General features: G+C 44.1%; 1 protein-coding gene across 2 annotated transcripts in view; it reads right to left on the bottom strand.

Moving 5' to 3' along the window:
* MFSD2A (MFSD2 lysolipid transporter A, lysophospholipid) overlaps positions 1 to 23,240 on the bottom strand; it is a 97,803-nt gene that overhangs the window by 59,032 nt on the left and 15,531 nt on the right. For both annotated transcript variants that reach the window (XM_085881080.1, XM_085881079.1), the window contains exons 4-6: positions 5,642 to 5,774; positions 4,605 to 4,683; positions 1,469 to 1,671 (exon numbers count right to left, since the gene is read on the bottom strand). In XM_085881080.1, coding sequence (XP_085737206.1) covers positions 1,469 to 1,671; positions 4,605 to 4,683; positions 5,642 to 5,774 — 415 coding nt within the window. The remainder of the gene's footprint in view (positions 1 to 1,468; positions 1,672 to 4,604; positions 4,684 to 5,641; positions 5,775 to 23,240) is intronic.

Genomic DNA, 23,240 nt, shown 5'->3' with positions numbered 1-23,240 from the left:
TTCTTACAATAAATCTTGGTGGCATTGAATTGAGACTATTTTATCACCAGTACGGTAAACGAGGAGGCCTACATCAGTCAGGGCCCAGGGGTAATAATGCCCATGCAGACTAGTTTCAGAATGAGTTCAGGGACTGTGTCAGTCCTGCCTCCGAGCTACGTTCGGTAACGTAAACACAATCACAGGCTCTCATTTTGGTCTTGCACAGTTTCCTGGTCAATTTTATTTATTCAAAATATCAAAAATGAGCTTTTGGGGGTATTCCATGTCTGACAGGGGTGAAAATTAAGCACACTAGCAGAAGGCACCTGCAAATATTTAGAGAGCCATTTGTCCATGGTAAATAATTAAATTTAAGCTAAGCATAATCACAGTGAGATAAAAAGTTTCTGAAAAAGTCAACTGAAAGAATTATATTTTTAATATCTCCCTAACAATGAATACACAAGATACCCCCGGAAGAGTAAAGTGCGTCCAACTACGGCCTTTCTGTCCCACTCTGTTAAACAAAGGCTGTTTGGTGCGTTTTGGACTTTTCAGTGATCAGTGTATGCATAAATATCCATCTTTTCAAAGTTGAATATCAGAAAATATTTTTTTACAGTTTTCTTTTGATTGGTTTTTATTTTTTTTGGGCACACAAAATAAAATTGAAAAAAAATGGGTGCCCGGTAAAGCACCTTAAAAGAAGAGTTAATGTTGAGCCCTGTATTAGGGTTAGTGAGAAAGGTGGCTACATTCCTACACAGGTGTGTAGCTTACATGGGCAGAGACATCATCACTCCCCTCCCCGTTACCTCCCATAATTTACTTCTGTCCGGGTTTCAGGTTAATTTTTCATTTTCGTACACCGCCTAACTCATCCTTTTCTGTTGACAGCATTGCAGCCTGTGGTTTTCAAGTTGAGATCACATGTTCTGTATTTCCGTTACCCTTACCAGGGCTCCATCTCAATTTGTGCCCTAATTCAAATATAATTGCTTGTTGAATTAACGAATAGATTTTTCTTGGTGCTACGATTGATATTTTTTGGTGGTATTTAATTGTCACCATCTTTTCTGTTAAAAGTTTTGTTAAATCAATAGCATGGTGATGCTCCTCTTCCCACCATCAGTCTAAATAACAGAACAGACCAGGAAGCTATTGGTGGGAGAGAAATCGTAGGATTGCGTTTCCCTTTGCACGGCTTCAAATTTTGCCAATCACACGATGCTGCTCCTTTGTACAAATAAAATTTTACATTAAAACCTTACCGATACCATATACCACACCGCAAGATAACGGCCCATCAGTAAACTGTGTCATTATGTCATGATTGTGTGACAATAAAATACACTTTGTCACACTAACTTTTTGGGGTATGCAAAAAAATGAACTATTTTTGGCTTCATCTAAAACCTGAGGCCATCTTCCCGTTAAAAGTAGTACTATGTACTGTAATGCAACAAAACTGCAAAAATAAACTTACCATATCCTTCAGGACTGCTGGTGTGATCTCAGAACTCGGATCTGCCACGACCACGGGCTTCGATGTAGAAAGTGAACTATTGGATGTGTCAAACTTGAATCCTTGCTTGTAGCACTTTGTGGAAGTGTGCTTGCTGAAGGCGCTTACGATTTGACCTTGCAATATTGCACCAGTCACTGTCCCCAGCACCTCAACCATCATGCCTGGGAGGCACCACCAAATTGCAGAGGCAGAATAACCGATGCTCCATTTCGATTCACTCACTTAAATCAGCATTGCCAAAACATTAAGCATTCACTTACACGCAAATAAAGAATATTTAAAGTTCAAAACGTTCTGGGAAAAGGATATTTATTCAAGAGTGCAGAACAGCAGAAAAACAAACTTATATGGGTAAACCTGTCATGCACAAATCAATTTATAATGTTCATGCATTTGCATTACCTCCTCGAGATGCTGATTTTTACTTAACTGACCACAACATAGACTTTGCTATTGTTACAAGTTACATGTTTAAAAGTTTAACTTATGAATCATGTTCAATACAGGACTTTCCAAATGATGTAATCCGCAAGATAATGCTCAGAGTGCATGTGCAGAAACCCCTAGCAATGAGGTTCGTCGGGGTGGGCGGACGTATTGTTGCGAATCTGGAAGCCATGAGCACACTCAACATTCAGGTCCTTTAACTCAGATATCTCGGTCAGTATGTGTTTTATAGATAGCTTTCTTTCCCTTGTCTAATGGGTAAATCAATGTAAATGTGCTGCGATTTCTTTTGGGAGGAGGATTTCTTATCATTTCAACTACAACAACAGAGCGGACCACTCCAGCTCGGAATGAAACAACAAGCAGAAACCCTCAGCTCCCGGTGTCCCCTGCGCGCTTACTCGGGGAGAGGTCAGCCCCCACCCACCATTTCGCTTAGCGAAGCGCCAAGTGGGGGAAGGGTCGAGCCACGCCGAGGATGTGCAGCAACGAATGTCTGCCTGAGCGAGCGCGCCGGGGAGGATAAAAGGGAGTGGAGGATCCTCGCAAGGAGGAGTCTGCCTGGCTGGGCTTGGTCGTCGCTGTCATCTTCTTCTTCCTCCTCCGCATGGTCGTGAGCTTGGACACCACCTCGTCTCACCTCAGCTGTGCTGGCCCGTCCTTCGGCGACCAGAGCACCCCAAGAAGGAGTGGACGCTCAGCCGCACACTCGCGGCCAGGTAGCCAGCTACCCTGATCTTCAGCCGACTGTCCTCCGGGATGGAGGTCCAAATAAATACCTTTCGGTCCAATTCTTTGGGTGTGTGTGCGTATGTGTGTTCGTGTCGCCAGTCCGTAAGTAGCGAACTGTATAAGTGCTTTCTCGCTGCATATCATTGCCTTGCTTCATTCGGTTTAAATCTGCTTCTTATGTGCTCCCCTCCTTACCCCATTGCATTACAAATAAACCCCCCATTTGTTCAATGTTTCCAGCTCGTTCGCGTCTATTCTTTCATTGACTGAGTGTGTCGCAAGGAATATCGGGGAGGTCGGAGAGAACGCGCCCATCCACAGGCTTTGCACAGGCCCACCTCGTCAGTAGTGTGTCGCTGGGGAAGATTAGCAAGGCCGTTGTGCCGGCGTAAGGGGACATCTGGACCGACGGTTCTCGGCGATTAAACCGCTCGGAATCGCACACGGAACGAGCACGCTAAGCGGCTCGTTTCCGTACGAGTTCCGTCGAGGGTGTGAAGACTCGGTATCGCCACGTGGTCTCTAGGTATTTTGAGATTTGGTGAATAACCCTGTACCACGTGGTGGAAATATTGACGCTTCATGGTCCAAAACAAAGGAGCCGTCGACTCCGGACTTATCTGGGGCGACGATCTGAATTCCGGGCGATCGGTCGAGCCGACTTGCGGCCCCGCAACAGTATATCGTGTATGCCAGATAAGGATTGCAAAATAAAATGGCTGACAAAGTTTCTGAAAGAAGCCGAAAATACTTGGAGACATACCTACAAGAAAGGGGTGTGCCGCTGCACAACAAAAGATTTGGAGAACTTTCTGATCGGCTCGTCCAAAAAGTTGATATCTTTCAGCCTGTACTGCAAAAAACTACCGACGAGGTGGGCCTGTGCAAGGCCTGTGGACGGGCGCGTTCTCTCCGACCTCCCCGATATTCCCTGGCAGCGAGTGAACGTTGAACCTTGCTGGATTACCTTGTGTGAACAAAGCAGGCTTGGCGATTTGATTAACGGACATTAGCAATTGGAAGGTCGATGGTGTCATTTCCAATATACAGGCAGCCTTCCCAGAGGGAGACACCATATCTGGTTTCGTTACTGCTTCACACCGATGGGAAGGTCATGTCGGTGGCTTTTCAATGCACAGGGTAAGTTTAAAATAATGATACTTTGGAGGGGTTTGGGGTTGGAGTGGGATTGAGTGGGCTGTGAGTGCTGTTATATATGTATATTTTTTGGTTGCCTCTGGAGCCACAAAATAAATTCTACTGGATTGTTGCATCCATTAGTAAAAAGAGAAACGTCCGTGCACGTGTGCATGTGTGCGTGCGTTTTATCCACTGCCGTTGTTCGCGTGTAATATCGGGAAAGGTAGGAACTCGACTCCTCTCATCCACGGATATTTCTCCTATTTCCCTCCATTTCCATGTGTCTGACTTGCATTCAGGAACAGAACAATTATGGCTAACCATTTTGAAATTGCCATTCTTTCGTCAAAATACTGAAAATTGTGTTTAAAAGATGATTTTGAATTACAGATTTCACGCTAGTAATGGCAGCTCGAGTGCCTGTCGAGCAGAACCGAGTTACTGAAATCACACACACACACACACACACACACACACACACACACACACACACACACACACACACACACACACACACACACACACACACACACACACACACACACACACACACACACACACACACACACACACACACACACACACACACACACACACACACACACACACACGCGCGCGCAAAAGGCCTCGTTTAGCATTCTTACATCATTTGGAAAGTTCAGTATTCCCATACTTTGTGGAATATACTGAAGTTACATGGAAAGTTTTAGGAGCATTATGTCATCTGATGGTTTGGTTTACCATGGGCCCACAACGGTAAATGCAAGGTACTCACGGTAAGCAGTGACTGAATCTCGTTCCTTCTGCCTGCTGCTGATGAACATTGTTAGAGCTGAATAAGGAACATGGTAACACTGTGGATGAGAAACAACGATTGTGTTACAGGGTACAAAAAAGGCCTTTGGGAAGCACAATTTCTAGTATTTTTAACACCCATTTGTAGCTCCAACCTTTATGTTGTTTTAAGGAAACTCTTACAGATAAGACCTCATTTCAACCTCCAATAGCTGACATGAAGATTTACATATTTGAACTTTTTACAGGATTGGTATGGTTTTATCAGACTCGGTGGTGTACCAGTTAGAGCATCCGCTCTGCGTCTGGGAGGTCGGTGGTTCAAACCCAGGCCGAGTCATACCAAATCAAACAGAAGACCAAATACTGCATTGGAGTCATCAGGAGGAACCTGGATAGGATTCGGGTTTCAGCTGCTACTCCTCTACCCTCAAACCCATCCAGATGCAGCCAAATGAGCCTTACACAAATATTTCTGCAAGAATGCACTTCTCCCTAGACCAAGACAGATGGATAAAGAAAGAGAAATAAAGAGTAACAGAGATAAAAGAAAAAGAAAGACTTAGAACGAATAAAGAGAAACGTGAAAAAAAAAGTAGAAATAAGTGTGAAAGGAACATGAAACAAAGATGGTCTGAATCTCCTTCCTTTATAGTAGAAAAAGAAAAAGAAAAAATATTTTAAAAAAGAAGACTTTTTAACTTGTACGTGTTGCTTCCTTGCTTGACGCTCATCATTTAAAAGGATAGAACACAGACAAACAATGCTGGGAGGGCAATGACAAACCACCACCCAGTCTAACCCTTGCCAAGAAACTGCTTTGGCAGCACCAACGCTCTGTTAAGAGTGTTGCACATGAAATATCAAAATCAAAAGTTTGGTATATTTTACCAAGAAAATGCATGTTTCACAGGAATATTTGGTGGACCTGGGAATATTGGGTGCACCTGAGCTAGCTATTGGCAAGTGGTGCAGCAAAGTCATGTGATTCTTTTCGCTTATGATTGCGATGCATACCGTGAGGAGCGTCTGAAAGAGACAGTACCAAAGTAGGTACCACATGATTTTGGCTTGCAGTGACATGGTCGAAGAGGGTACTGACCACAGCAGGGTGTATGCAGTAACAGCAAATGGCGTCGACATTACGATCCTGTGCCACATGTACAAATGGTATTGGTTAGGTGTGAAGATAGACATCGCTTCCATCTCCCAGAGACAAGATTTCACATAAACAACAAAAGTATACGTCTTTAAAAAGAAGAACGAAAAACTAGTCTCAATTGTGTTCAGGTTTTTTTTTTTTTTTTTCCATTTCTCCACTCTTTTGCTCTGATAAAGGGTTAATGCCCAAAACATCGGCTTCTTTCTCTTAGCATTTAGCATATTTCCGTGAGCATTCTTTTGATTCATTAGCAGGCACCACCGCCCTCTGGGCGGGAGTGGCCTTCTCAGCTTATCGGAGCTCGGGCCGGAGTATGTGCACCGGAGTATGTCCTCGTCTACTGGGCTTGGGTGGACACTTAAAGCCAGTTTTGGGGTTGGAACCTCGATGTTGGCCTAAGAACTGTTAAATGTCAATTTTGGAGTTTCGGTGACATCCACGTCTGCTCCATTGTAATAAGATTTCATCCACTTTTATAAAGATTGACCAAGTCAATGGGTGAACACTATATTCCATTATCAAAAGGGTTTCGACCTATCAAGATAAATATCGTGAGGCTTGGTTGAGTTTAATCTTATTTTAATCTTATTGGTGAATGTACACGTGTACATATATAAGCGTGCGTTGACATGCACATATGCACGCCCTCCCAATGCTTTAGTTGTGTTTCATGCTGAAGTGCAATGATAAATAACTAAAAAATGAACTTGGCACCAATGCAGTAACAGAACATGGTGAAAGGTCAGATATAACTCGATTACCACATCACCAAATGCTGGGGTGGTGAAAGCCACTCCAATTTCTGAGACACCGTATACTGGGCTGTCTACTGGAGAGCAAGCTTTAGGTCTGATCTTGTGATCAAACATCCATGTAGCTATGTCTGAACTCAAACTGCTTTGGTGTTTCAACCTAAATAGAGCCTTTATGATTTTATCTATTTGCAACATATTTGGTGACAAGCACTCCTGCCACAGGCCCATCACTATGAAAATGAACTTAACTTTAATGCAGAGCTTCACCGTGGTACATAGATTACATTACAATAGATCTGAGCACCGCAGTGCAGGCTCCCTCTCTCACTCACCGACACAAAACACTGTTACAATAGCTTTCTACGTTCTTTCCGGAATGTGCTCGGCTAACAAAGTCACGGTCCAATAAATTCCCAGATCCATATCCATCATGAAAAGGATGGCAGTAATGGTTCGTCTATACTCTATCGTAGAGGTTAACCTGTATTCTGTTTAATCAACATCATTTTTTTCATTTCTATGTGAAGTAGTAGGATATCTGTCATAAACACATGGGCCACCTTTATAAGGAGGTGAAATAAGGAAAGTATGTCACCTTGACAACAACATTCAGATGCACAGACTGACACAGGGTGAAGAGACATCAGTTATAAACTAGAGCGAAGTCGCGGGCATGCCATTGCAAATTCCCACGCTTCCAATCGAAGGCAAAATTTAAAGATGGCAAAAAGTCCCCACCCACTGACACTGTGGCCTGAACAGGAAGTAAAATCCAAAAATAAATAAATTAATTAATGAATCATTGCACATTTCACGCGTCCCCCATTGTTGAGTACACATTTCAAGTTTCGTTAAAAAAAAAAAGTTGAAATTATGCCAATAATTGGTATTTTTGGTATTTGACCTTTTTAACCATGCCCCAGAGAACGGGGCCAAAATGATACTGTTCTTGCACGTTCGTGCCACGTGGTGATCGTAACTACCAAGTTTGGTGAAATTCTGCACAACTCTTTAGGAGGAGATAGCATGATGGACAGGGAGACAGACAGAGAGACAGAGCCGATTACAATGTCTCCCAAGTTTTTTTTCAAAAAGTGTATGGATAATCAAGTTGTGGTCAAAGTAGACAAATATTTTATGGTTAAATCAGACTACTTTGTTGAAGCGCACCTGAGGTTGATTTGGTGTGCAAGTCGAGCCCGTGGGGCCTTTCAGCATACCTCAAACCATGGCCTTACAATGTTCAGTACGGCATCTCAAAAGTAATCCGTTGGTTTTAAGAAATTATATTAATTTTACGCATGTGCGAAGCATTGCTTAAAATCAATCCCATTCATATCTTTTTTTTTTTGAGGACCGATTTGGACCAATCCCAACAAAATAACTATTGAAACAATATTTTTCGAGCCTTCAAGAGCCATTTAAAACAAAAGGCTGTAGATTTAGTATCGTCTTCTCTTTCCCAAGTACATAGTTTATAAGTTTCCAGGTAGATGACGTATTGCCTTTGACATTATCAAATTGCCTCGAGTAGTATATTCCACGTGAAAGTCCAATAATTGATGTTAATTTATTTCTATTTTTTTTTTTTGTACTTTTTGCTGCAAGTACTGCACAATAAAACCTGCGTAATAAAAGGGTTTAACCAGAGAGTTGGTGTCAAAGCCACCCAATGCTCACCTGTTTATAAATTTTTCGTTTTTAAAAGACTAGTCTAATAATATTTTTTATAAAGCATTGCAGTGAAGTCTGATCCAAATAATTTTAAAGCAATATATGTATTTGTATATTGTACTCAGTAAATATAGTGTGATAGATAAAAACATTAGAAAGGAAATAACTTGCACCAAAAACTTTAACATTTTCACGCTCACGCTCACGCCGGGGGTATCGCTATAGCTCTGTTCTTCGAACAGGTGAGCTATAAAGGAATGCTTTACCGGGGAGGGGCAAAGCGACTTTCAGGACATCTTGTACAATGTGTCGACTGTTTGAAACACTGGAGTGGTTCGATTTATGACTCATGACATTTGTCTTGACACATTCTCTTCGCACACATCTGATTATGATGCCACAATGACTCAGCTATTACAGATCTCAAAAGTAATTGTAATTATAATGTTGGTGCACATCAAATAATCATGAAACAATACGTGATATTGTTGCGGTTTTGGAAGATCCCAGGGAGTTACTTCCAACACATAGAGGAATCCTGGAGTTTAGATATCTCAGTAGTAATTTTGTTCAGATCGATGACGTTTCCTCTCGTCTCAGTGGACAGGGAAATGTGTTGTGGTTGTGCAGCAGGTATGAATCCCCTTTGTAAATGCTCTCTGAATCCCCTCTCTCTTCTTATATCCCTTCTATCCATCCTTCACTCTCTCATTCTCCATGCCTCATAAGAGTGCACCCATACAACAAACAACATGCTTTACATTACAATCGCATTTCATTACAAAACAACAATGCTGTGAAAAACCCCGACATTCACAGACACCACGTATTTGCAGTTTATACTGGAAGGGCATTCAGTCGAGTACATACCTCCGCCACATAATGCCTGATCCACGACAACTTATTGGGCCCAATAAATTTTTGAAATATCGTGGTAAATATCGTTTTTGGCTCAATCTCTCAATGGGGAAGAATCACTTTAAAAATTTAATAATTCTCGTGTCCAGATCCAGATTTGGATCTTCACCAAAATTGAACAAATTCTTCCTTGTCACACACCTAACATGTCCACCAAGTTTCATCCAAATCCGTCAACAACTTTTTGAGATATCCTGCACACAGACAGACAGAGAGGGGTGAAAACATAACCTCCCTCCATCTTCGGTGGTAGAGGTAAAAATGGGACCTGCTTCTATTTTTACAGTCCCTGTGCTTCAGCAATTTGCAGTTTTTGCGGGCGCATAAACCATCTCCCACCAGTCGCACATAAAGCAGCTCTACACATGCATCCCCCACAATGGTCACACTACCCACCCCTCCTCCCTCTACCCATAACCCCCTGCACGGCTACTTATGTGCAGCGTATCCTGGATCTCATTCTTTCTTCTGGTCCTGCTGCCTTGACCAGCTGTGATTCCTCGCACTCATGATCTTTTTGCGCTTATTGTTTGATCATGGGTCCTAAGCGCAAGAGTAGTGCATGAGATGCATCTGCTCCCAAGGGGCAGAGAGTGTCATGAGCCTGAGCCAGAAAGTGGAGCTACTAGACCGGCTACCAAGAGGTAAGTGTGCACCCTCTGTGAGTATTATGGTGTGAATGAGTCGACTGCCCGTTACATTAAAAAAACGAGAAGGCAATTTGTGAAAGTGTCACAGTACCCAGCGCTAAATTGGTTCGCTAGGTCAGGGGTGTTCGCATAGAAACAAAGGAGAAGGCATTGAATGTGTGCTTTGAGGACAAGGCCCACAAAAACGTGCATTTAACTGGACTTCTGATTGGTGAAAAGGCAAAGTGCATGTACGATAATCTCGTTGACATAAGGGGTTGTGCAAACATGAGTGATGCGGGTATGTGTGATCTGGGTACAAGTGGCCCCAGTCCCTTGCAAGCTAACAGAGGATGGTTTGACCACTTCAAGAAGTGGTACGGTCTCTACATGCAAAGCTCATTGGCGAGCATGCCTCAGTGGACCACAAGGCAGCTGAAACTTTCACTGCTCAACTCAAGCAGCTCAGAGGAGAAAGTGGTATGTACCAGAGCAGGTCTGCAATGCAGACAAGACTGGCCTGTTCTGGAAAAAAAATGCCTACGAGAACTTTCCTCTCCAAGCAATAGAGGACAGTATTGGGGTTCAAGGCTGCAAAGGACCAGATATCTCTTCTCCTCTGCACCAACGCCATTTCCTAAACACACGTACTCTCAAGGGCAAAAACTAGCACACTCTACCCATATTTTGGAGGGCCAACAGAAAGGCATGGATAACAGCTGCCATCTTCATGGATTGCTTCCACAGCTGTTTTGCCCCTCAAGTGGAGAGTTACCTGTCAGTAAAGAACCTCTCCTTCCAAGTCCTCCTGCAGGTGGGCAATGCTCCTGGCCACCCCGAGGTGCTGAAGGTCAGGTCAGGTCAGGTATGGGAGCATGTGCCAGAACAGCGCGTCACTGTGTCCACTTTCCGCCGGTACTCCAGGGGCCTCCGTCTGGCCTTCTCCCAGGCAGATGCCAGGCCCATCCCCATCCCCATGAGATGCTGGTCAACCTGCTGCAACCACAAGGGACATGGTCGGCCCATTGGCCTCCTCCACTCACGAGACTCTCTCGCTGAGAGAATCTGGTGAGCAGGATCAGCATCAGGAAAACGAGCCACATGTCCATACAGCCGCAACTGACGCTCACGGACCATGCAGGTAACAAATCTCATCCGAGTCTCTCTCAGCAACGGCTCGTTGGACACAAAATCTGACCAGCAATAGCCAAGGATTCTCCGAAGAGACCTGGTACCAAAGGAATTAAGTCTCAGTCTCAGATCCTTGGTCAGAGTCCAAGTCTCGCATCCATAGAGCATGACTGGAAGGACCAAGGACTTGAAGACTCAGACTTTCATCCTCCCGCACAGGTACCGGCAGCGCCACACCCCATGATCCAGTGAATCCATGACTCCCCAGTGCTGAAGGTGGTCCATCCCAATGTCGAGGTCATCTTCCTGCCATCTCATACCACCTCCCTGATCTAACCACTCGACCAAGGGGTAATTTCGATGTTCAAAACATATTACACTCGCTGCACCTTCCATCGCATCTTGGATGCTATGGAGGCCGACCAGAACTTTCCGTCACGAAATGTTGGAAGGACTTCAACATAGCGCACTGCATCAGTGCCATCAAAGACTCTCTGGACGAAGTCAAAGCCCCAACCATCAATGCTCGCTGCCAAAATCTATGGCTACAGGCAGTGAACGACTTCAGAGGTTTTCCCGACACTATGGAAAATTGCCAGGTTGGCACGGGAGTTGGGAGGGGAAGGCTTCGATGATGTGGAGCCTGAAAAATTGGAGTAGCTCATCACCTCGCATAGGTAAGATCTGACTGAGGAGGAGTTGGAGGCCATCATCAAGGATTCTGAGGAGGAGGGCACAATGAAGAAGAGGAAAAGGTGGTGAGGCCCAACCTGACCATCATGTTTCTGGCTGAGGTGCTGCAGGATATGAGGGCAGTCGCTGACAGGTTGAAATATGCCGACCCAGTGATGAAGCAGTATCTCCAGTTCTAGAGGGGTTTGGATGATGTTTTGCTCCCGTACAAGTAGCTACACTGAAACCTGCAGCACTCTGCAAAACAGCTGTTGATTACCCAATATTTTTCGCTCCAGCCCCTCCACCTCAATACCTTCAGCACCCTCACATGGGTCCTTTTCAGAGGACTTCACTGGATTATAACTCACCATCATCATCATCATCATCATCACATCAAAAGTTGCGTTGTATCTTCAATAAAAATTGGAAACAGCACCTGCTGTTATTGTTGTTTTTCTATGTGTAAGCATTTTTTACCCTTTGAACCCGGAACTTCTTGGACTTCCGGCTCGCCCACCCTGGGCTCCCTGGAGAAAAATCCAGCCACTTGGGGATATGGAGGCTTGAATAGTGGCTGGTAAAACGGCCACTTGGGTTCAAAGGGTTCATGAAACTGTAATTATGTGCATTCATGTTTGTAAAATGTTAAAAGTTTTCCTTATGAATCACGAAGCGCCGAGAATCTATCCACCTTTTTCCCATTGACATAATGCCCCAAAATTCACCGATTCCTACATTTGCAGCATTTTTCAGGAATGTATCCCCTGCGAATATCAGGGTCTCGCTGCAAAAAGTCTGCAAGGAACAGCGCAAAATAGCACTAGGGAACAACAAACGCAAGAGGTGTCTGAACAAAGTACCACAGATGGGCGGGACAGGTCGTCGACTCGGCATGGAAGCCAGAGCGCAGAGTCACCTGGCAACATCAGCGTGCAAACCAGGAAGCTGCACGAGAGCCGCCCGTCCCCAGACAATTCCTCAGTGAACGGCTTTATGAGCCCGGGTCCCGCAACAAGCAGGGTCGCATACGTCCAGGGAACAGAGAGAGCTGAAGGAATCCTCCAAGAATGAGCCAAGTGAGCATGAGCTGCGGTGCAGATGGGCTCTGGAGCGAGTGATTGAACCAGCCACGGAGCTCTTTCCCTGGACATGCCGGAAATTACACACCGATTTACATGACTTTTGAAGTCATTCGCTCTTTCTTTCCCTACTTCGAATCATTTACTTGAAATGCACAGAGTTATCAATGATTTCCCTTGGACTCGCTCAAAGCAAGAGCACCGACAGCATTCACGATTTCCTCTCTGCATTGCGAAGCATTCACCGCATTTCTCCCCACAAGGCACGTAACATCATCACCCTCCCCTTTTCATGTTGGAACCACATAAGCCTGTAGGCTTATGTTGGGTGAGCGAGGGATCACCAACGAGCGATGCCTTCGGTATCTCTCGAACTATCAGGCTTACTTGTCTAACTTCCCGGAATGAATGAAATGCCTATGTCTGTAAATTTGTGTTATGGATTTTCAAAAGGGGCTTGCATGTATAGGGGTGGAATTATTTCATGTGCGATACTGAATTGCTGTAAATAAATGCTTTTGTTTAACAAGACCTTTGGTTTCCAACCTGCTCTGTTGTCTCTTTCTCCATTAGTTAGACACTTACTAGTGAATGATCAGCCTGGTGTTGGCTTAGTGGTTAGGGTGGCGGCTTGGGATCCTAGGGTCCTGGGGTCCAGCCCCGTTAGCCGCTGAATTAATACACCAGGAGGTCGACTCATCCTGTCATCCTTCCGAGGTCGGCAAAATGAGTACCAGTGCACTGGTAAGGGGGATACTGCATCAGTGGCATAGCTGCGTCCCAACCAATAATGCAACCAGCAGCCACAGGCTGCACTCGATAGGGAGAGAGAGACTAGTGAATGAGAGTTTTGCCTTGCAGTTTCACGACGGTCACATCAGCAGATGTCCCGCTCGGCCGTACATTAATCTAAATAGTAGCAAGGCACTGAGAGCACTGTTCTCTACTTGGGGGGGGGGGGGGGGAGAAGGGTCAACTTACCAAGGAGGTAACGCGGGAATTGGACGCGAGGACGCTACCTACGTTAATCGTCTCAGACAGCATCCGTGGTTGCTTAGCAACCCGTCATGCCACAGAGTTAGTTATCTGTAGCTCCTCAACTTCAGGGTCAAAGGTTGGGAAAAGGGTCCGACTCGTAACAGGCCAGAAAACCCGTGACAATATTTTTCAAAATTATTAACATTCAACCGAGCAAGAAATGCAGTCAATATAAATGGTCTATTCAGGTATGTGCCACAAAAGTGTCTCAAGTATCATAATTATCAACCTCATTGTGCATAAGCCACACTCCCTCAGTACTGATTGTGTGTGTGTGTGTGTGTGTGTGTGTGTGTGTGTGTGTGTGTGTGTGTGTTATATATATATATATATATATATATATATATATATATATATATATATATATATATATATATATATATATATATATATATATATATATATATATATATATATATATACATATATACATACTCTAGGCTAATGGAAAAGGTACGTCACATTAAAAAAAAAATAATAATCCGAACAAAACACAACAAAGGGAACAGCAGGAGAAAGGGGAAAACACCAACAGCAGGCAGAAAGTATATGGAGATGGACAAGCAAGAGATGAAGGTAGCGATGAAGGGTAGGGGAGAACGCAAGGGGTAGACAATACGGATACATAAACAACATTTTGGGAGGGGTGGGGGGTGGTTTATCAGGTGGAGAACATATGATGATTTTGGATGGGGACGACGACTTGACATGGTGGTGAAAAGCTGTCTTGAAGACTTGGGGGGGGGGGGGGAAGAATGAGATTGAAGAGGATATGGAAGGTTATTCCACAGGCAGGAAAAAAAAAAGAGGAATAAGAGAGTGGAAGTGAGCAGTGATTCTGGATTTCAACAGTTTCACCATGAGGGGGGTTTGCTGGTGGCCCCATGCAATCTGCAGATACTTAGTGGGGGAGGAGAAAGCATGGAGAGGGCAGAGGGTGCAAGTCCAGAGATTAGGCAGAAGGCAGAGAGACCATTGACCTGGCGGTGATGGCGAAGTGATAGGCCCATAGACTCAGCTTAATGGTGAGAGATTCCAATGATCTTGAAGGCCTTTGTGTCCACAGCGTCAAGCTGAGCAAGATGCGAGGTGGAGAGCCAGCCCAGGAGAGAACAGTACTCCATCAAGCTACGGATAAAAGCCTTGTAGGTGTATAGGAGCTCAGGTGTGCCAAGGAAGGACTTTGCATGATGGAGGATGCCGAGTCGGCATCTGGCTTTGGAAGCTATTTTTTTAAATGTGACGTACCCAAGAAACATCATGACTGACAGCGAGACCCAAGAGTTTGAGTGACTGAACCTCTTCGAGAGGGTTGTTGAGAAAGTGGATGGGAGACTTTGTGGTATGATCCTTTTGGGGAGAGAGAATGAGTGAGGGGTTTCTCAGGATTCAGGATTAAAAGGCATGTTTCAAGTGTTTGACAAGTTTGTAATTTTTTTTTCAAGGTCTGAGTAGAGTGAAAAAGCTGCTGCCTATCTGTCAGAAGGATGAGGGATGTCACAACAGAGGGTGGAGTCATCAGCAAAGAGATAAAGAGGATTTTCCAGAAAGTCAGTGAAATCATTGATGAAGATTAGGAATAAGATGGGGGCCTAGAACACTGCTTTGGGGGTAACGCAGCCTTGACAGGGAGAGGAGAAGAAAGGGTTCCATTGAGAGGGACATGTTGGCTACGAGAGCGGAGGAAGTCAGTCATTCAAGAGGAGTTGAAGACTTGGGGGGAAGAATGAGAGCAAGCTGCACACAATCGGAATGAAACACAGCAAGGCAAGAAAAGGGAATGCAGGAATGAATCAGAAAAGGAACAAATCAACCAAAAACTAACAAACAAAAAGAGGTGAGGGAGAGGGGGAAAATAACCTGGAAAAGGGAGTGCTTGGGAATGGGGTCATTTGGGGTCGAAGATATCATGAGAATAGATGGGGGGTGGCCTTAGGTAATGGTTAACAGCGATCTTAAAGCGCTGGAGAGACTGGGGAAGTTTATTCCACAAGTGAAAGAAAAGAGGGGAAAAAATGAGTAGAGGTTAGCAGTGAGCCTGGATTTTGGGAGTTTAACCAGAAGAGGGTTACTGGCAAACCGTGTGCAGAAACCTGGGAGGGACAGAGCCGAGAGAGGGCAGAAGGTGAAAAACCAAAAAGGAGGTGATAGAATAGAGAGGCCACAACCTGTCTGCAATGCAAAACTAACAGGCCGAAGAAATTTCAAATTTGAAACTTTGGAAAAATAAAACTTTGAAACTTGAGAATGCCTTTGGAGATTATTACCTCCACCACCGAAGGTGGACGGAAGTTATGATTTCACCCGTTTGTCTGTCAGCATAATATCCCAAAACGGTAAGGACTGATTCGGATGAAACTTTGTGGATGAATTGGGAAGGTGAGAAGAATAAGCCGATTAGATTTTGGTTCGAGTCCGGATGCAGATCCCGCCTTTCAGGAAGACACAAAAAGTAAGCCAGTTTGTCTGTCTCTGTGTTTGTCTGTTTTGAGCAGGATATCTCAAAATGTTGCAGATGGATTTGGGTGAAATTTGGTGGACAGGTTGGGTGTGAGACAAGGACGAATTGATTACAGTTCGGTGAAGATCTGGATCTGGATACAATAAAATATTTTTTTAAAGAGATTCATCACCATTGACAGATAAGGCCAAAATCGATATATTACATGTTATCTCAAAAAAGTTATGGATGGATTCGGAGGGAACTTGGTGGACAAGTTGGTTGTGTGGCAAAGACGAAATATTTTGATTTTTGTGAAGATCTAGATGCGGATCCAAAAATTTTTTAAGTGGTTTTGTAACAATGAGAGAGAGGGTCTAAAAATGATATATAGCACAATATTTCAAAACGTTGTGGATGAATGACAAACTTGGTGAGCAGATTGGGTAGGTGACGAACAAGCCGATTAGATTTTGGTTCGGGTCCAGATCTAGATCCAGCCTATAAGTGGGATACAAAACCTAAACCGTTGAGCCTGGCAGAGGTAAACGCTCCAATGAGTGCCGTTCCAGTTACCTCCATCACGGAAGGTGAAGGAGGTTTTTTTTCACCCCTTTCTGTCTGTCTGTCTGTCTGTGTGTCCAGGATATCTCAAAAAAAGTTGTGGACGGATCTGGATGAAATTTTGTGGACAGGATGAACTGATTCGATTTTGGCCGGATCCGGATCTGATTAGTATAATTTTTTAAGTGATTATTCACCATTGAGAGATTGGGCCAAAAACGATATAGTACTGTATAGCATGACATTTCAAAAATGCATTGGGCCCGATATGTTCTCGTGGATCAGGCGTTATGTAGCGGAAGTAGTGCTCTACCGAGTGCCATTCTAATTGGTGCTGGAAGTCAATAATTATGCCATGAAGCAATGATAAATTCATCAAGTTTGGTACTATCTACATATATCACACACTTGGGGGAAGGGTTTGATAAGAAGAACAAAAACAAGATTGGGTGAATGAAAGGAAGGAAGAAGGATATTCAAATGAATTTAGTGTTGGCGGGGGGGGGGGGGGTAAGGGAGAGGTAAGGAAATAAAAATGTAAAGGCAAGGTGAAGATAGTGAATGTATCCAGGCAAAAGGCAAAATTGTTCACCATTTTTGTGTGCACGTAATATGCAGATAATCCCTTTAGATGCTACAATTAATTTTTGGGCCATAATTCTGGCATAGCATTAGCTGCTGCTCATCAAGTTGTTAAATATTAACAACTGGCCAACGCTCTCATGTAAAGAGCTCAAATTCAGCGGAAGCTCTCATGATGAGGCCAAAGCACAAGAGTTGTTGCTCTCACATTGCAGGTAGGTTCATGACCTCCCTGTATAATTATATATATATATATATATATATATATATATATATATATATATATATATATATATATATATATATATATATATATATATATCTCACCTCTCCAGTCCACTCCCTTCTGATCTCTCAGCTCTGACCTTTCTCAGCCCCTCCAAAATATGTGCGTTCTTCCAGTATAACCAGACTGGTTAAGCTCCCCAAATCCAGGCTTACTGCACACCTCAACTCTACTTTTCTTTTTTTTTTCCTCTTTCCCAGCATTTGTGGAACCGCTTTCCCAAAACTATTCACTTGCATTCTTCTGTCCAAGCTTCAAGCTAGCAGTGTACCACCACCCCTATACCCACAAGCTTTTCAACCACATTAACCAGACCTAACCCAAGCCATGCCTCTTACTTGCAGGTTACTGTGATTGCTCCCTCGTTTCCTGTTCTTTCTTTGATTTGTTTATTATCTCAAACTCTGACCCTACTATCAATTCATTGCTTTTCAACCTCTGAAACATCACCCTTCCATGAACCTCAATCTTGTACTTAAAAGAGAGAATACATACATATATATATATATATATATATATATATATATATATATATATATATATTGTTGCGAATTCGCGCTCGCCAGCGTGCGGACGGTCACGTAACTCGGATCGCGGCACGTCGCCCACCGGACGGACAATTCTGTCGTGGCCCTCTCGGAACAACGCCAGGAGCTAGTCATGGGTGGGTGTTTAACCCCACCACGACCGGGCCAATTGCCCACCCTCGCAGGATAGGGTTGCTCGCCAAATTCGATCTACCTAAGTACCTGCGCGGATGGTCGACCGGGCGATCGTACCACGCCACAGGCCGACTCCGGACACGAACCGCTTAAGCAGTCCGTTCCATGCTACAATGATAACCAAGCAGTGTTATCGTCAGCCTTGACGGTTCCGATTAATTACTGGGATGTTGCACCCACTACGAACCCCTTTCCGTGATGCAAGATGGAGGGTCAATAGAGAAAAGACAAAGCGAAACGGGCACAGTTCAACAAGCAAGCATTTTATTCACACGCACACACAGACAAGCACGTACGGCACATATTTACAGCAATACACAATCAAAATGCACATAAAGCAATTAAAACAAAAGAAACGATGCAGAGCTACAACCGAATATGCGTACACACGGCAACACTTAAACAGTTCTACTTTACGAGACACGGCGCCACAAGATCCATACAAAAACCCCGATATGAAAATGGTGACTTCCCTTTGGCTGGTGAGTCCCTCTCCCACGACCGTCAGAGTGGTCGCACATGGCTCCGACCTCTCTCGTGGCCGGCGAACCCTCTCCGGCACTCCCCATCCGGACGCACAGGTCCACCTCGCAACGGGCGCTGCCGCGTCTCCCGTCCGTGCCTTCATGACAGGGCCGCTTGCCAAGGCGAGGGCACAGGACCTCTTCCTGAAGACCAACTCTCCACAAAAACCAACCAAACCACCAGCCAAGACGAAGAGGAAGAAAAAGCGCGTGTTGCGCCCGCCCGTGTCCGTCTTTTATCGCCCGGAGCCCCGCCCTTCACCCCGCCCCGTTCTCGGCTCCACCTTCCTTCGAGAGGGTTCCCGAAAAGGGCGTTCCTCACGCTTTCCCTCCACCCCGCTCCGTCCGGGGGCCGAGGGAGTCAGTTTTTGGCTCGGAGCCAGAGAATTATTCCCCCAAAAAGAGGCCCCACCTTTACATGACCTCTGACCTTTGACCTGCATTGCTCTTCCTCCACTCCAAAGCGCGGGGAAGTCAGACGGAAAAACAGGCGGGAAAAGCCCACCGAGCATCCTTGTTGGTTTTTGTTTGTTCCTCCGCGGAGATCGTAACCGCACGGAGCCGGAGAATGGCGAGTGGCGAAGATGTGGTAGCGTAGATGGTGGAGGTGGCATGGTTGCAGTGTGGTTGGCGCTGTGATGGGGATGGCATGGTTGTTGAAATGTTGTGTGTTTGAAATAAAAGATAGAAAAAGAAAAACGCCTAACTCAAAGGATCGCAGCCCGAATGAATCACATAAATTCCCTCCATACAACGGGTGTGGGCTAACTACACATGTACTTAGAGATATCTCACCTACGGGCCCTTCATGGTGTAATGCGAATTACCACAGCCGTAACAACATATATATATATATATATATATATATATATATATATATATATATATATATATATATATATATGTAAAGAGTATTCAAAAGTCTGATAGGCAGTTATATTCACGCTTTGTTGAAAATGACATTTCGTAATAACAGGATTTTTTAAATTTTTTTGGGATTCACATTGCTGACCAAGGCAGACACTCAAACGGGTGCGGTCACAAAACTTGCAAATAATGACTAAAGTGGTTACGCAAGTATACGGAATACCATCTATTGCTAGTTTATGGTGGTGGCCTTCTCCCAATCATCAGCTACTTATGAAATCTAACACCTTGGGAATGAATGTGTCCATTTGGCTGAAATTGCCAACAAATGCAAGTTTGATTCTAGCAAAAGGCATACCGTCAAAACGAATCCCACTGAGATGCAGCTTCAGGACATGCTTTGCTTTCATAAGATTGGATTTCAACATGGCAGCACTGGCATTTCTTTTGTGGTCGGAGATGCATTGTATGGTGTAATACCTGAATTTAGTTTGACTATGAATGACAAAGTCGATTCAGCTGCGATCCTTGGCAAATGATATTTGTAAGATTATGGCAAAGTGAGATTACTACTACAAGTGTTTATAAAACAATCCTAATTATTGAAATATTTAATTGCGTTGGCTGGGGAAAGTTTTTAGCCCGAGTCTATCAGAACCAGTCTTGTCGGGATTGACATTAAACTGAGTGTCACAGGAATTTGCAACTTGTTCAGCATTCCGGCGAAAACTCACTCTAAGTAAAAGACACCGTGGGATATATAAATGACAGCAGATGGAACACCCAGCTTAACTTCCAACCAAGTAACATCGCCTGTCAAGCAATGACCCGACAGTACGTATTAGTAGGGTCAGGAATCAAACCCAGACGAAAGTGCCCAAAGGTAAATCCGCTGCCCCCCCCCCCCCCCCAGCACCTTCCTGTTGAATTGATGGGGGAGCAAGACAGCAAGGATGGAAAGGTTTTCCCTGTCGGTGCATTAAAATATGTTTGGTGTCGGTGTTCAATTTAAATCAGACATTACCTCACAACAAGTGAGACACCCAAAAGTAGTTTTGCTGCTCTTGCTCTCAGAAGACAACATTTCATTGACAGGTGTCAATCACATCTTCCAATGAATTTAGTGACATCTAATTAAAGCAACACATGCTTGGATCATTACAAACATGGTAATGATAAATTTTGAAATGTGGAAGAGTAAATAATATTAACAAGTTGAGTACAAGGAATGTGCAAAAAGCCCAGAACAAGAGTAAGTTTGAAAAACTCAAGCCGGGGTGGGAAACTGCCTCGGAATGTGAAGGTTGGTGGCGGGGTGGACGTCAGCTTTGGAGGAGGGGTGGAGGGTGTGAGACTTAAAGGCGTGCAAGGAGAACGTGGCAGCATCCCATTGAGTCATGAACTGGTGTGGCAGAGGCAAGGCAAGGCAAGAAGTAAAATGTGTCATGGACTCAGATGCACTGGTTCGCGCAAATGACAGTAATGCTGGCTTTCCGTGCACTGTCGCTGTGCTTTTCTTATCGCTTGTTCGGTTTAAAATCTGGAAGTATAAAATCTACTTTCGTTGCCATTCCTCTGATCATGATGTTAGTCGTCAGCTCCAGCATTCAATTCGCTTGTAGATGTTAAATATCCAAAACGTCTGAAACAAGGGGAGCCTCAAGGATGGTCCGCATGACGATTCTTAACAGGGAAATTCTGATAGAAATCTCTTTTGGTCGCTTCATGCTGACCGAGTGATGCTCGCGGCCATTGGAAGCGCTCACCATGGAATGAGCATACCATCCTCAATTGAACATATTACTGTAGACTATTCCGATTCACATGTACCCGACTCTGTTACGGAGTGTCGGTGCTGCCGAAGTAGTTTCTTGGCAAGAGTTATGCTGCTTGGTTTGCCATTGCCTACCCAGCATTAGTCATGGCAAGAATTTGTAGTTTGTTCATGGTGCACGCGATAGCTCGCCTACTCTTCGCAAAGGACACGGTGGGGGTCTCTACGTCGACCAACTAAATACCGGCAGACGGGACAACTAGTTTAACGGCCATCCGAGGGACTGCACACAAACGGATTAGTCGCCCTACCTGTGAGACATCAGGATGACCGTTTTATAGCTAGGCCAAGATTCTAACCCAGGATAGACAGCTTAGAGGGGAGTACGCATACCTCTCGGCCATCCTGCCAGCAACACAAGACCATAGTGATGTATAAAACAGTCAATTGAATAGATTGCTTATTTGCAACAATGTTTACTCTGAGCTGACCATTTTGAAATTAATACTAACTGCCGCCTTGGTGAAGCTCAAGTCAAGTATTTAATTATACAGCAGACCCTTCTACAGGCAGGATTCCAACCGCAATGTTTGGCAGGTGCGTACGGACATTCCAAGTAAGAGCTCAGTGTGGATTAAAATAATTTCTTGTGGGTTGGCACAGTCAGACGCCGCGTAGACAACTGATGAACCCACCTCAAACCTCTATTTCTCCACCTCCAGCATCTTATGTCTGCTTGTACAGCAGATAATGGCTTCAGGAACGTCAAGCGATACAATTGAGCGTTTTGTAAAGCACACACAATGGTTCAGTTCACCCTTGTTCTTGAACACTGCACAGGTAAGGTTGACTTATCAACAGTTGGCGCTGTGCTACATTCCCGAAGCCCATTCATTCCAAAGCTCTGGTCAGACTTGGTGTATTGCACATGTAACAGCCGATTCTTACACGAGATTGTGCACATTCCATACCTTAATGATTCATCACAGGCCATTAGAATTAGAAAGAATCTCACAAGAAGCAAAGCAAGCAATGAGCTACAATTTACCACCATGTAATGATATCCATTGCACTTTGTGAGATCACTGTGGCAATTAGAAGAGCAGCGACGGACTTACTGAAGCAAAGCGTTTAAACATGTGCTCGAACCGTACAAAGGATACGTAAAATGACAAAATCTTAAAAAGATGGCCTTGGGTATAATACCATCACATTGGACACTTTGACCCATCTCCCCTGGGTGAACTTTGGTCAAAGATACCTTGGGGTATTAACTACAGTATACACTGTAGAGTGCACGGTTGGAGTCACACCCCATCCAAATGATTAATGATAATAATAATAATAATAATAATAATAATAATAATAATAATAATAATGTTGCATTTCCACGAGGATAGCAGATTTGTGGAAATTAAATAAATAAAAAAATTATCGGCGTGAAGGAATGAAAGACAGGCAAATGATTATTTCGTCACGAGAATGTGCAAGTGGATGGAGAAAATGACATTCACATCCACCTTTCAATAATTATTTTAGATAAGGCACAGGAGTGCAGCCTTTCACGAAAAATCAATATGCTGGTGAATGTATTCTATAACTTTTGTAAGATCAAGGTAATTTTATTGATGAGGCAAAATTGTACATATAAATAAAGGTTCTACAAAAGGTCAAAAGCCACTCAAAAGGCCATTGCACCAGTGGCATGCAGCACCTCCTGTGCCTTGGAGTGGGGTTGTTCTTTCAAGTGTAGTTTTGTTTCCTCTGATCAACACCTCATTCAGCCTGGTGTTGGC

This window comes from Eptatretus burgeri, chromosome 5 (assembly GCF_056783735.1).
Source record: "Eptatretus burgeri isolate ZD-2024b chromosome 5, Ebu_testis_v1, whole genome shotgun sequence".
NCBI classification, from domain to species: domain Eukaryota; kingdom Metazoa; phylum Chordata; class Myxini; order Myxiniformes; family Myxinidae; genus Eptatretus; species Eptatretus burgeri.
This window is presented reverse-complemented; position numbering and strand designations above follow the sequence as displayed.